The following is a 12,431-nucleotide window of genomic DNA, read 5'->3' as shown; positions in this document are numbered from 1 at the left end:
ATATAAACATTTTTTTTAAATTTGGTGAATCTGGCAGTCCTAGTGAGAAATACACATTAAGAAATTCTTGATTCACACTTAAAAAAAAAAAAAGAGAGAGAGAATGTGGTCTCTGAAACTATAAGTATCTGATAACCCAAAATGCTTTTCCTCTGATTTTGGAGTCCTTTCGGTTTTCTTAGGTCACGTGAAGGAGCCTGGGCATTTCTCGAGTATGGTTTACACTACATAAGTGCAGGTGGGAGGGGTGAAGAGAAATCATGCACCGTGGCCCGGAGTTGAATAAAATGGGAATTTTACTTCATTGTGGAATGAGAGCAAATGCCTGTTTTAGTGGCTGAAAATCAAACAGAATTGGTAAAGAAATACCTCCATCCTCGTGTTTGTTTGTTTTGTTTTGAGCTTTCCTATCACTCCATTTGCTTTTGCATTTTGGATTTTATTTGCATTTGTTATTACCCTAGGAGATTCTGTATTCTGTGTCTCTCCCCCGGGTGGAAATTATCAAGCATGCCTTTCTGTGGCAGAGGGCAGCGGGACTGTGGTGAGAGGTGGGACAAGAATAAAAAAGGGGACAAATAATTAGAATACGGAGAAGTGGGTATGGCTCCCTGACCAAAGTGCTTCAGTCGTGGACTATCCAGAGACCCGAGAGTGAACGTCAACAGGGTCCTGGCTGACATTTAAGAAAAAATCGTTTGGAACATACAGAGGCTATCCTATGAGACATACAAAGACATCTACCTTCCTTGGAAATAAAGAAAAAAATATGCATAGATCAGTTGAATACAAACAGCTCAAAACCTTGCAATGAAAATAGTTCTGACCATGGGATAAAGGAACCCAAACCTTGTCATTCTGTGCCAGAGAAGTGTGCCCATTCCCCAGGATATGTACCCTACCCAGCCAGGGCATCACAGACTCGCATTCTTTCTTGCTGAGCAGACGTACTAGTACTTCTTTATTTCATAGAGAAGTAGAAAGAGAGGAAGAAACCAAGACGAGAACGTTCAGTCACAGGGAAGGATGGAAGGAACTCGTTGCTAGCACGTGCAGTGGAAAGACCGAGACACGTGCAGCCAACTTACCCTGCAATTTGTGGACACTCAAATATTCTTTTGGTCAAGAGACTATTCTTTCATAGAACATTTTCAGTGCCCTAGTTTGGGGCAGAGAATAAAGAATTGAAAACCAGAAGAAGAAAACTTTCAGATTTGGGAAATGAAAGATACGCTGTTTGAAAGCGAACTGAATTTCACAGTAAGGCATCCTCCAGCTGTGTGAACTCCCCGGAAGCAGTCATTCTGGTACAACCACCTTAGAAGATGCACTCCCCACAGACGCCGTCCTATTTATTTCAGGCAGAAGAGCCTAAAAGCACATACATTTACAGAAAGGGAGGCTCGAAAAGAACTTCTTCTAAAACCATAATGCAAATGCCATCTATGGAACATCCTCTGAGCAGTCAATACAGAAACATTTCCTTCAAAATAAGCTCTGGATGGGACAGAACCAATCCAAAAGCAATCTGAGCATGTGTCATTCCCTAAATTTAGGAAACAATGACACCATCTGCCCTGAAATGGTCTCAAAGTTTGCTTCCTTGGCAGTTGCCATGAGGTTGATCGTTCTCAAAGCCAGGGAAACGAGCCCTAAGAAGAATGCTGATGTCAGCTCCATTTCCGAGACAGTTGTGTCCTATATTTATAGTATCAACAGTGTAATTGGGAAGTTTGGTACTAATGATGTAAACACAGCTGGCACATTTTCAATTTAAATAGACACGACTCATCCGCAGACATAACCAGCATTTGTTTGTGCAACAGAAAGGCTCGGCAGCGTTCAACAACGCCTGGAATGCACACAAGGTGTCTCGATAGCTGTATCAGGAGCGGAATCCAGAAGCTTAGGGGCACGCACTTGGGCAAATATGTACCCAGCGTTTTGAGACATTCTCAGATCAAATAATATCGTGCTGAAAAACTGCGAAGGATGTTCAACGGACACAGCATAAAACATGAAAGTAAAGGTTAGTTCAAAGACTGTGTGTAGAGACTAAGGAAAGGCATCATCCCAGTTTTTCTTCGCGTTGGCTTCATGTTTGGAATGTAGAAACTGGAGGCACCGTGCCGCATCCCCCAAAACTGGCCTCACTGCTTGTAACATCATGGCAGAATGAACTTTGCGATACCACTGTAGGTACAGGCAAGCCCATCTCTATTTTATTACTAAGGAATGAGCATGAAAGCTTCTTTCACACACGCTGAAAGTCATGTGATCTGGTTTTTTTTTTTTTTTTTTTTTTGACAATCAAAAGGGGCTTGAGATCATTTGCCTGCACAGAGGGTCTGTATTTGGATAATAAAATCAAGGCTGCTTTTTTTTTTTTTTAGTGCAAATTTATGACTGATAGTCATTGAGCAACTGTTTCTGAAAACCGGTTTATGATGGCATGTGTTGTATCAGCAGTCTAGATGTATTCTAACCTACTTTACCCCGAATGCAGAAATATTTCAATATTCAATATTGAGTTAAACTAAACATGCTATCGAGGAGGAATACATTGCAATTAATTTGGTGGGGATCCATATGTTCCTTTCTTGGGATCCATCAAGAATTCAAAGGAAAAGGAAATGCATGCTCACGCTGATGAGGAAGAGCTCAAGGAGAAAGCATAGCCAGGGCCAGAGCTGACATCCTTTCCAGGGAGCCGTCCAGGATCAAAGCCACCGATAATATAATAGATCTATTCACTCAGACCCCAATGGGTTTTAAAAACTCTCTGGCTTCTGCTTTGGATGTTATAGCCACATAACCTCTTGCCCAAGGAATGTTCCACATTATGACAAAAAAAAGAAGAGAAATGAAAAGAAAAAGAAAAAGAATAAAAAAGAAGAAGAAAGAAATCTAAGATGAACTAGAAGATCCAATGTGACACATCAGAATAAGTACTTCCAAAGAGAAGAAAACGAAAAACCTGAAGCACATTTGGAAGAAAGGTCACCAGGTTTCCAGCCCCAACCAAGAGGTGCTGAAGCCACAAATTAAAAATCAAATGTGAAACACCTGCAGGAAACATCGGGCATGCGGCCCTGTGCAAACATCATGGTCGAATTATTAGTGGTTATAGAGGTTGTTATGAACACTGCCAAGTTTTAGGAAGTTGGAAAAAGGAGCTTGTTTTTTTTTGTCTTGTTTTGCTTTTGACTTTGAAATCCCATGCCCATATGTAACAGAAGAGACAAAGGAAAAAACCACAAAGATCTTTGAAAGTGTTTCTCTCTGTAATCATCCTCACCCCTGCCAACGTGAGGAGACAAAGGCAGAATATAGCGCTGAAAGGAGAGAAGATGTCTCATGTCCAGATGATTTGAGAAATACCCAATTGGAATTAAAATGGAGTTTCCTACAGTAAATATGACCTGAAAGAGGAAACCACGTTAAATTCCCTAATCTCCAGAGGTGGGGAGCCACTGAGAATGCTTATGGATGCCTTACAATGTGATTCATGCCACTGGATGTATCATAGAACAAGAATGCCTTTGCAGCCACCGATAGTTCCCAGGAAGAACAGATTTTTAGTGTTTAAATTCCATTTCTTTAGAATGGCGGTTGTAAACCAAGAAGACCTGCAAGTCACTACAAGGGGTCCATGAATCTGTATATGCCTGATAATTTCTATAGACAAAACTCACAGAAAAAAAAATCGAGGAGACTTTTAAAAATGGACACAGATGCTATTTGTGATGAACAAAATTAATTTTCGTGCTACTGAATGTATGCTGTAGTCTCTTAATTGATAGGTATTAAGTGTAGGTGTCATCGTGTCAAGTCAACATCTTGTCAGTTGCTTGAAAAACTTGACTTTCTAAAAAAAAAAAAGTGCTCTGAAACCAGTAGACTTTGAACAAAGTTTGATATTGGATAGTACAATCTTATGGAAAGATCTTGCTCCGTGCCATCTGCCCCTGGCCCTAAAAAGAATAGATAGGTTCACGTATTAATGCAAGCAGGGTCCCTTCCCTGTGATCCCTAGCTGCGAGTATTTTGAATATCTCTCTCTGCCTTAGCATTGCAGCCTGCGGTAACTTTCAAGATAACCAAGAAGACCAAGGGGGGAAGAATACCTTAGGGGTGGGAGCTGGGGTGAGCTGCAGTGAGCGACACCACGCAACCGTGCCGAAATGGTCATTAAGGGAACCGAATCCAAAGCCAACATCACAGTGGCTCTTGATGCGAAAAGGTAGACTGAGCAGCGAGACGTCTTCCTAACCTGACACCGCAAAGAGAATATGACTCCTCTGGCTGCCCATCATTCAAACCTGGTCTTACTGCTTCACACGCACTTAACCTCGACTCTCACTTTGAATGCTCTGCACTTTTCAAAGTCATCTTTGACCTGAAAGTGCCCGAGGGTATCTCTGTTCTGCAAGAGTTGGAGGGCTCGACTCAAGGTTATTACTAAATGAGAGAGATAAAAGTGCAAAAGTTGACCTTTTCCTCTGAAATGTCAGGATTCAAGTGTGGGTATCTTTTAAATAGTAGGATGCTTGTTCTGCCTTTGTGTCAGATGCATACTTGATAAGCATCAGGTGAATAAAAGAAATAAAAGGTGCAAGCTAATCCCCAAATCACAGAGCCCTTGAGGAATGAACCAGAGCTCCCCCTTTAATGTGGAGAATGATACCAACTGTGCTCAAAACGAGACATTCAACTTCGGCGTCTTCTGATTCCTTTTCAAATATTTGCATCTATCCACAAACTCTTCAAAGAAGAGTCTCCAAGCTGCCCACCTTTGCTCTAAGTCGAATGTTAAGGATGTAGTTCTTTTCATTGAATCCACAGACACTTGCTGTCATTGCCAGGATGTCATGGACAAACGAACTGACTGCAGTTGCAAAAAAGAATGATATCCAAACCCTGTCAAAGCTGTGCCCTTGGGTGGAACTGAGCCCAAGATAATGGTAAACTCATCCCTTCCCAGAGTGGACAGTGAATATATCTTCCAGAAAAAGAATCAGGGTCATGGTGGCCAATAAGGAAGCAAAGCTATCATTCTCTTTGGGTTGGTGGTGGCTTCTGGTCTGCTCTGTGTTTCACCACGTTTCCTGGGCAAGGCTGCCTCTGTGGACGTAATAATATATATAATCGATAAATGATCACAATAAGTATCTGTGAACCTTGTCACTGATTCCAGGAGAACATATACTGCAGGAATCGAGTCAGACTTAGAAATCAGTAGATTTTTTTTTTTGCTGTTATTTTGTTTTGCTTTTCTTAAACTAAGCTTTATGCAGAACCAGTCACTCTCTGCAGCTGCATCTGAAATCCTAATGCGCAGTGCCTGGGAAAGAGGAGGGAATGCGGGAACGTGGCATGAGTCACTCTCCCCGGCCATGTGATAGTTGCAACAGAGAGCAGAACTGAGAGGGCTCATAATGTCTATGTGAGCTATGACACAGGGTCCCGGGACACTGGATTTGGGATCATCAAGGGGCTTGTTCCAACAGTATGTAATCTAGGAGTTTAATTTCATGTGACATTCGAGTTACTTATTACAGGAAGATCGCTGGGCAAAGTGGAAACATGGTGAACGTCTGCAAAGAAATTTGTGCTAAAACCTTACAGAGTTTCTAGCCACAATCTACCCACAGACGGCCTCCCCCCCTCATGTGAACATCTCACCTTAGTACTGTAAACACCAAAAACTTACATGAGAAGGGAGGGCTCTGGGGACCCAGAGTGGGCACTGCTGAGAAGAAAGGCGGTACTTACGCCAAACATTTGTCGGAGGTCCGGATCCCGGAACCTGAAGGGGATGTTGGAGACGTGCAGCCGCTTGGGCTGGGACTTGTTTTCCGTGTTTTCTGAAGGCTGTGTCTGGGGCTGTCCATCCGTCGGTGCTGAGTCATCTGTCTGCTAAAAGAACAAGAGGAAAACAAAGAGGCTCTGAGTGGACCCAAATGCTCTGCTGCAATGTGCTTTTGCTTCCCCTAAATGGTAGGAAAATGCCAAAAGGATAAGGGGTGGGAAGGAACTGCTGACTCATTCATTCATTCCTTCATTCTACCGCCAACGATGGATGCAGGCTTCGGCAGTGACCAAAACAGACAAAAACCCCACCCCCATGGAACCTAACTCTCATGGAGGAAAGACAGACAATGGAAAAAATTGATAAAAATATAGAGTTGGAAGAAGGAGAAAAGCACTATAGAGAACAATAAAACAAGGTGAGGGGGTTAGGAGTTGCTGGGGTGGGGCATGGAGAGTGAAAACCTCACAAAGAAGGGGGAATAATCACTAAAGGTAGGAGAGTATGGACTCCTTCACCAACGTAGTTCAGAATCTTAGGGTATGCCTGCACAGTTGTTCAGGCTGTATACATAAAATATGAATAAATGCAGTAAAACAATTTTGAAAAGGCTTTTTGGTATTCTGCAGTCCAAGTGACCAGCTGATCCACTTATTCTTTTTAAAGTCACAGTAATACCTCGTGTCATTACAGCCATTGCCATAATCTTAGTTCTAGAGTTTTAACATTTCAGAGACACTTCAGATACTTTCTTTGCAATTAGCATGTGCTCCCTCTAGGTGGCAGTAGACGCCACCAACACCAGGTACCTGCTTCTTTGCAACTATGACAGAAAACAGATGCGTAAACCCATCAAATTTATGAGCAAGGAATCGTCCTCACCTATTTATAAGCAATTTAGAAACATACAACTTGGACAAAACCATCAATGTAGTCAGCCAGGCATAAAATAATAATGACTTAGAGAAGATGACAATCTTATAAAGAAACACCTAAATAACATGGGCATAATTACCAATTTTGTCATCAACCATGGTATCTGCTGGACGATTTCACTTGCATTCTCCTTCATGACACACCTAAATTGCATTTTGAAATCAAGAGCTCCCAGTGGCCGGCACACCATCTTCCAAGCTGATGTGATATCAAAAGTTCCCCCTTCCCTGATGATTTCTTCAACTTTCCAGGGCAGTGTCATGATGACAACACAATGATGTACTTACTTATTTTGCATATACTGTTGGAGTGAATAGGAAGGAGGATGGTGATAATTTTCTTAACTGGAACATTAGAAATAGTAAGGATTCACACCTTATAAGGGTTTATAAAGACTAAACACAATAATGTGTGCCAACGTGACCAAGTCCTAGGCCCGTGGTATATATTCAATAAATGGAAAGTAATGAATTTTTTTAGAGTGACAATGATTTTTAAAAAATGTCAAAAGAGTAAACCTCTCTTGGGAAACATAAAGGAAAGACTCTCGTTTGCTTATTAAACACATCTTTGCTGAGCAACTACTATGTGCTGGACACATAAGTCAGTCCTGCCAATCACAAGCAGTTCCCAGCTTGCTGAAAGCCTGAGAGGCAGAGGAAGACAATTATAATACAGATGGTTAAATGCTGGAATGAGAATGAATCATCAAGGGTTGGGTAACCTTAAATCAGGGACTCACAGCACAGCTGGAGGTTCAGCAGGGCTTGCCTTTTATGGAGGTTAAGTTTTAAGTGGGAGACATCTAAGAGGAGAGATGAAAGGGACTGACGCTGTATCGAGAGAGAGCAAAAGCATGTGCGAAGGTGCAGAGATGCGAAATAGTGCTCTGGATTCAGGGAAGTGCACGTGGACTTCAGAGAGGGTATGGATGAAGGAAGGGCAGGAGAACAGCTACAGAGGTAGGCAGAGGGCAGGACCAAAGGGCCCTGTCTGCAAGAGTCTGAACTTCATCCTAAAAGCTCTAAGGAGCCACTTAAGGATCACAGCAAGGTGTGATGTGACCAGCTTGCGACACCAATGATAAATGTCTGTGTAATAGCTACCTCATTCACTGACCAAACAAATGAATTATCAGTGCAATGAATGAATAAGTGAGCAATGAACTTTGCCCCCTGCAAGTGATACTCAAAGAACAATAAATATAACACTGAGACCCAAATAGAGCAGAAACTGTGTTTTCTCCGCTGGGAATATGAGGTTTCGTTCCATTGTCCATGACAGAGAAATCATGAGATTGTCACTTTCCAAAGGGGTAAGAGGTTCTAGGACTCTACCACAAGACTCTAAGCTTGCAGTAATATCAGCTAAGACCCCCAAGCTTCCCGTCTATTCTTTTCCATCCTGTTAGAAGTTTCCATTTAAATGCAAAATTAAAACGAGCTCCTTCTCATCCCAAGAAAGAGACTTAGATTTGGATTTGTGCACAAATGCTGGATGTTTCAGTTTAATAAACCTAATTAGGAATTACAGAGATTATGATTAAACACATTAAATGATTAATAGTATTATGCTGCTCATGTGAAAATTAAAATTAATCATCTCTAGTCAAACAGGACTTTGGAGAAATCTTTGCGTTGTTTCCTTTGATAAAAACATACATCGCTCAATTAATCATTTTGTCGTGTACACATATATACAAATGCCTATAAATCGCTACGTAGGAATACCTGTGTGTTAGCAATAATGTTTAAAGAAAACATGTAAAATAAAAAAGTGAAACCAAAAATGTTTCAGCTCATCGTGGGTATATGGAAAGGGAAGAAGAGGAGTGTTAGAATGCAGAGGTTGAGAAAGACCAACAGAAAACAAAGAAAACCTCTTTCAGTCTTGCACACTGAGCATGTGTGTTTATATGGTGTGACGCAACACAAAGGACCAGGGTCTTTGAATCACACAGATGTGTGTGTGTGTGTGAGCTCATCTCTGTTATGTGCTCATCACAGGCAGGTTATTTTACCTGAGCCTCAGTTGACCATCCTCCAGATAGTGTGCACCGTACCCATGAGGTGTGAATTTACCCACCCCTTCCTCCCTTTCCCACCTGCCTGATGTCCAACGAATGTTCATTTATCTGTGTCTGATATTTTTTAAATTTATTTTTGCTTTCAAGTGAGACCCACCTGGATTTGGAAACACACTTGACAGCCATACTGGGGAGATGAGAAAGTGGGACACAGAAATGCAGCAAATGAATACCAGCCCATTCACTCAGAGACTGGAGGACATCCAGCACATCTGGAAGACTAAGGATCTTCGAGGTGCACGGTCAAGTGGCCAGGACATCCCCCTCTCAGGAGCCTCTAAACCAGACACTCCTTGTGGTCTCTGAGGCTCAGCGTGTCCGGCCTTTGCCACCCCGTCATCATAGGTCTCTTTGCTGTTCCCTCAACCCACCCTGCAGGCTCCCTCCTAAGTCTTCATACTTCTTATTCTAAATGCCTGGAAGGCTCTGTCCCCAGACACTGTGTGGTTTGCCCTCTTGCCAGTGGGCTCCCTGCCCAGGTATCACCATCGGAGCAACTTTCAGCGGCTTCATTATCTACGACAGCCTGCACGGCACCTGCCTTCCCTGCCTCCGTGCCCGCCAATTTCACCGCAGCACACACCCCTTCTTAGCCTTGTGTCATCTGCTCTGTTAATTTGCATATTACCTGTGTTTGCCATCAGAATGTAACTGACTCCATGAGAGCAGAGACGGTGGCTTTTCTGATGGCCCTCTTACCCCTACCACCACCAGCGCGGGCTCTCTCAACACCAACGCCGCTGACAGTTTGGGCTGTGGGAGCCCACCCCGTGCACTACTGGGTGTTCAGCAGCACCCTGGCCTCCACTTGCTAGATGTCAGGAGCCTTCTCCTGAGTTGGAGCAACCAAAAATGCCTCCTGGGATTCAAATGCTCCCTGGGAGGCAGAGTTGCGCCAACGGAAACCGCTGAGCTGGAAGACATGGTAAGTTCTCAGTAAATATCTGCTGCAGAAATGACTGGGCCTGGATTTGCTGTGAGTGAGCCGCAACACAGCTAACTTCATGTCTCCTGGTCTCGGTTTGCACACGCACCAACGTGATAAATGCATACCTGTCCTGGACCCTTTGGAGTGGGATAATGGCATCCAGGTCTCTGTGAACTGTTAAGTCACAGGCATAAAGAGGGGCCGTTATAATTATCATTGTTAACAGTATTAATGACCATCAGCTTGTGTTTGTTTTTTCAAGCCCATGGCTACGTACGACTCTGAAACGCAGCCTCCCCATCTCGCAGGAAAGGCTGCAGGATCCTACATGGAAAGAAAGTCCATTAACCTCAAGAGGTGGGTTTCCAGGCAGCACTTGGCAGAGGTTCCCAAACAAGCTCATTAGGACCACCACGCCAGCTTCTGCTCCGGCCCAGTGGGAAGGCCCTATTAGGAGGTGCGATATTTGCTGCAGAATTTTTCTTAATAAACAAACTCTCCAGGTATCGGAGCGGGTTATAAACGTTAAGAAAACACCACCGGCACTTTAATCTCCTGAAGATCACTTAGCGCTTCCACAAAGACCTTAATAAAGAACCACGGGGCTCCCTCTGCTATAATCGTTCCTAATTCAATGAATAGCTCTGAGCAACTCAAGACTAATCCCGGTGAAATTGGATTCTGATATCGACCAATCCCAGGGATGACTATTTGAGAGAAAACGCATAGCCGTGTAGAAATATGTGCCTTTCAGATTTTGACCCCACCCCACGGTGTCCCCTCTCTGAGCCCGTGTAGGTGGACGCTGCTGAGTCCACCTGTGGGGCATCTTCTCGTGGTGACCAGGTGACTGGGAGGAAAAGCACAGGTAAGGGATATTTCAGGCTAGAGACTTTCAAGTTAAAACCCTAGTTCCATCACTTCCTAACCCAGCTACTTCCGTCCTTCTGAACCTCCGTTTCCTCTCTTGCAAGCTAAGATGAAACGTTCCCGTCACAGGGCTGTCTGTGGGCCCAGGGAGCTGGTGGCAGCCTCCACTCAGCCAGGGACGGGAGAGTGGAATGTGGAAGATGCAGGCTTGGGGGATACACTGTGAAGCTGTCAGCAGAAATCAGCAAACAGAGAGAAATGAGAGATTTCAAAGCACAGTGCTGAGGGGAGGGAGAGGACAACAATTAGAAATACAATAAGAACTATACCAAATTACATTTGATGGAAATTGAGAACACGTGAGTACATGACACAGCACTAGACAGCGTTCAAGGATGCTGGCAGATACTCTAGAGCAGCCCTGTAAAGTAAAATGTGAGTAATACATGTAATTTTAGAATTTCTTGAAGCCACATTTTTAAAAAGTAAAAAGAGATGTAAACATTGACTTGAAAAATATATTTTAACCTAATTTATTAAAAATTATTTCAACATGCCATCAATGTATTTTTTTTGTGTGTGTAAACATGTCTCTATATATATGGTCTTCTTTGGACTCTTTGAAATCTTGTGTCTATTTTACACTTGTCTTATCATGTCCATATGGACACTGAATTTTCATTGGAAATACTGAACCTATATTTAGGCTTTGATAAAATGGACAGCTGAAAGGTTCTCCAAACATACTGCAAAGGTTTCTAATACCTGAACCAAGTATCAGGGCTTGTCATTAAAGTGGAATCAAATTAAAAATTCAGTTCCTGGGTCCCACTAGCCACATTTCAAGTGCTCAACAGAGACCTGTGGCTGGTGGTCCCCTGAGGTAGGCGACATAACAGCCCCTTAAAGATGTTAATGTTCTAATCCCCCAGAACCCTCACTAGGCTACCTTCCATGACAAAGGAGTGTTAAGGCTGCAGATGGAGTTAAGGTTGCTAAGCACCTAACCAGGAAATAAACAGAGGATTCTGGATTACCTGCGTGGGCCTAATACAATCAGCAAAGTCCATAGACGTGGAAGAGAAAGGCCAGTGGAGCGGAAGGGAAGAAAGTCCAGGGTCACAGGGATGTCAGGTGAGAAAAACTCAGCCTGTCATCCCTGGTGTTGAAGAGGGATGAGGGGTGGCCTCCGTGAGCCAGAAAAGGCAAGGGGACCGTCCTACCAAGAGCCTGTTGAGAGAAACGTAATCCTGCCGGCTAAAATCCTTTCTGGCCGGGCAATACCCGCGCCAGTCTTCTGTAACATGATACATCTGTGTTGCTGAAGCCACTAAGTCTGTGGTCATTTGTTACGGCAGCCACAGGAAACTATGGGGCTTCCTCACAGAAAGCACAGGTATTTTCATCCTCGTAGAAAGTTCTACCAGACGGTGCTGCTTTAGAGCCACAGTGTGTTGGGAGGGATGAGGAGAGAACAGGTTTAAAAAGGAGGCAAGTAGGGAAAAAGAGAGAGAGTCTTCCCAGGGCAAAGACAACAGTGTCCTTCGAAATGAGGAATATGATTAAGAAAACTTTCTTTACCTAAGTTTCAAATAAAAAAAAATTAATGAAATAAAGTTGGGAGACTTAACACCTTCTTTGGGTGGTAATGTAAAAGTTACATATATCTATCACATACATAGGATTGGCCTCTCAGATGATGGGGTCCATGAGTGGCAGCTGTCAGGGCTGACTTTTGTTGCTGTCATGATTGATTGGTTGTGTTTTCCTCTGCCCTTAACCTGTATCTATGTTCAGGG

The 12,431-nt window shown here is 43.3% G+C and overlaps 1 protein-coding gene across 12 annotated transcripts in view; it reads right to left on the bottom strand.

Moving 5' to 3' along the window:
• RBFOX1 (RNA binding fox-1 homolog 1) overlaps positions 1-12,431 on the bottom strand; it is a 165,325-nt gene that overhangs the window by 112,981 nt on the left and 39,913 nt on the right. For all 12 annotated transcript variants that reach the window (XM_045542548.1, XM_045542547.1, XM_045542549.1 and 9 more), the window contains exon 2: positions 5,776-5,919. In XM_045542548.1, the coding sequence (XP_045398504.1) occupies positions 5,776-5,919 (144 nt within the window). The remainder of the gene's footprint in view (positions 1-5,775; positions 5,920-12,431) is intronic.

The sequence above is a fragment of the Lemur catta genome, chromosome 2 (genome assembly GCF_020740605.2).
Source record: "Lemur catta isolate mLemCat1 chromosome 2, mLemCat1.pri, whole genome shotgun sequence".
In the NCBI taxonomy this organism is placed as follows: Eukaryota; Metazoa; Chordata; class Mammalia; order Primates; family Lemuridae; genus Lemur; species Lemur catta.
The sequence above is the reverse complement of the archived record's forward strand: the minus strand, read 5'-3'. Positions and strand labels throughout refer to the sequence as shown.